The sequence below is a fragment of the Plasmopara halstedii genome (genome assembly GCF_900000015.1).
Source record: "Plasmopara halstedii genome assembly, contig: Scaffold_292, whole genome shotgun sequence".
Taxonomy (NCBI): domain Eukaryota; phylum Oomycota; class Peronosporomycetes; order Peronosporales; family Peronosporaceae; genus Plasmopara; species Plasmopara halstedii.
In genome coordinates this window covers 1,186,087-1,188,285 of record NW_020187213.1, presented here as the reverse complement: position 1 = coordinate 1,188,285, position 2,199 = coordinate 1,186,087, and the positions used below count along the sequence as shown (strand labels likewise).

Sequence of the window (2,199 nt, the reverse complement as noted above, 5' to 3'; positions counted from 1 at the left end):
TGTCTCAATAGCGTTTCTACACGGTTTTAGGGTATCTCGCTGAAAATTGACATAAAAAATTGAGAAATAGTCATGGCTACAGATTTTTGGCCAGCACTGTATTAATGTTAATTCTTGTAACATGTCGTCCTCATTGAAAATTATCGTGTGTATTCTCTAGATGACTGACTCCCTGTAGCACAGGGATCACGGCGTTGGACTTAAGCACGCCACAAGACTCCCGAACAATGTGACACCATCCGTTTTGACGAACGGTAGGCTGTCCGACCCATGAGCTTGGATAGCTGCTCGTGGATTGCTGAAGGTACTTAGATCAGATCTAGCTTCACCGCCATCAACAGCAATTTACTCGAAAGCATTTTCTTTTTTACAATGCAGGTCTTGCTACCAATTTTGATTCATCAACGGTTTTCCCGGGAAACGTACGGATTGCCTGGATATTTGACATCCTAGTAAGAAGAGTTTGCCGCTGTGTCGATTGGCCAGAATCGTTAATGTATTTTAATGCGGTGTTTAAAGTATAGGACATCTGCTGACTGAGAATCACAAAAACTGGCTTGGGCATTCGTACAGTATGAAGGCGCGAGCACAGGAATTCAATTTCGAGTACGGGGCAGCGCTCAAAGAGTGTGCCAAGTATTGCTGGTAACACCATTTCATAATTATATATGTTGCAAGCGCATCTTCTTGGTAAATGCAACATCAAGTCACGTAAGGCGACCAGTTAGGAACCGAGACACAGTATGCAACACTAGTCACGCAGCTGTGTTGCAAGCGCTCAATAAAGAAATATGAGCTACTCGGCTTTGATCGTGTTACATCTGCTGCTGGCACAGTTGCGGATAGTCAGGTGTAGGTTTTAATAATCCGCAGGCACGAGCGTACGTTTTGCAGTCGGCACGCCAGCTGAAACTAAAAAAATCAAACACGGGAAGCAGAGCCTTCCATCAATTCTTTGATAGTCGATATCTACGCAGTTCCTTCAGTTTCTAATTTTTTTGGTGTTGCAGTTAAGGTAGCTCGGCCGTTCATACAACACGTAGAAAAGCAGACTGCAAGCTTAACGAGGCAAACGCACAATGACGCCACAAGAGCAATCCAAGGGGGCATACTGCGTTGATTGTCACTTTCCGAGGGTAGCAACAGCTTCTACATGCCTATTCTTGTAACGATCTGCACTGCTTTCATCAACGATACACGTGGAGCTATTCGCCACATCGGATTCTTCACAGCCGAAACAAATTACTGATACCAAAAACGCATACTTCTTTTTAGAAAAGTACAGAAAGCATAGAGAATTTTAGCATCGCGCAAAACAACCGTCCAACGCAGCTCCTTCCAAGCGCTTTCGATCTCGGCGATTCTTCGCGAATCGCTATATGTTTTGTACACATGTACTAACGCATAAAATTGAATTGACGTCCAGCAGTTTGACGTGAGGTCTCCGCTGGAAGCAATGTGACCAACAGAGACTCTACAAAACGTATCAGTCGCGGAAATAGTTGATCAAACATCCTGCCTTATAGCGCATAGCACAATGATAATGACGAAAACGCCATCGGCTGAAAAATCTCAAAGGTCTCTGTGATGTCTCTATCTCTAATTTAAGGTGACAAAGCCATTAAATCCACTTATTGCGATATATAACTTGCTCTTGATAAGTGAGAGCGACCCCTCAGCACCGCGGACTCTCCGCGCAAATGCTCCGATGGGCTCCACCCACCACGTGATCTATACGTTACGTCCGACAATCCATTCCCATGATGCAATGTATCAAAAAGCAGCCAGCGATGGTACGGGAGAGACTGAATTGCGATTAAAATGAAGACAGTGATGATTCTTCGCATATCTAGTTTAACAAGTTAATTCGCTAACGGCAAAGCAAGGATGCAAGCCGGAATTACCGTGTGTGTTGTTTTTTTTGCTTTATGACAGCAGCTGTTGATTTCATTCGGTCGAATCTTCAATACTCGTGACTGCCTACTAATTTCATCGCCTCGGCTTAGACTTATGATGGTAATATGAAAAGAGGTGATGGCTGCTTAATTACAATATAGTACAAGACTGACAAGCCGGAACATAGCTGCGGGGTGACACGCTCCATTGTAAGTAAGAAAGACGGGGTTACACGTACCCTTGTAAGATAAGGATGGACGCACAAGATTGTGCGACCTTACATAGGTGTGCATTACACATGTT

At 44.1% G+C, this 2,199-nt stretch overlaps 1 protein-coding gene across 1 annotated transcript; it reads right to left on the bottom strand.

Annotated features, from left to right (window-relative positions):
- Positions 1–130: 130 nt before the first annotated feature.
- PHALS_06069 (uncharacterized protein) lies at positions 131–655 on the bottom strand (the record flags this gene model as incomplete). The annotated part of the gene is made up of 2 exons (XM_024723419.1): positions 131–307; positions 389–655. 2 exons carry the CDS (start codon positions 653–655, stop codon positions 131–133), a joined length of 444 nt encoding a protein of 147 aa, XP_024574397.1.
- Positions 656–2,199: the final 1,544 nt, after the last annotated feature.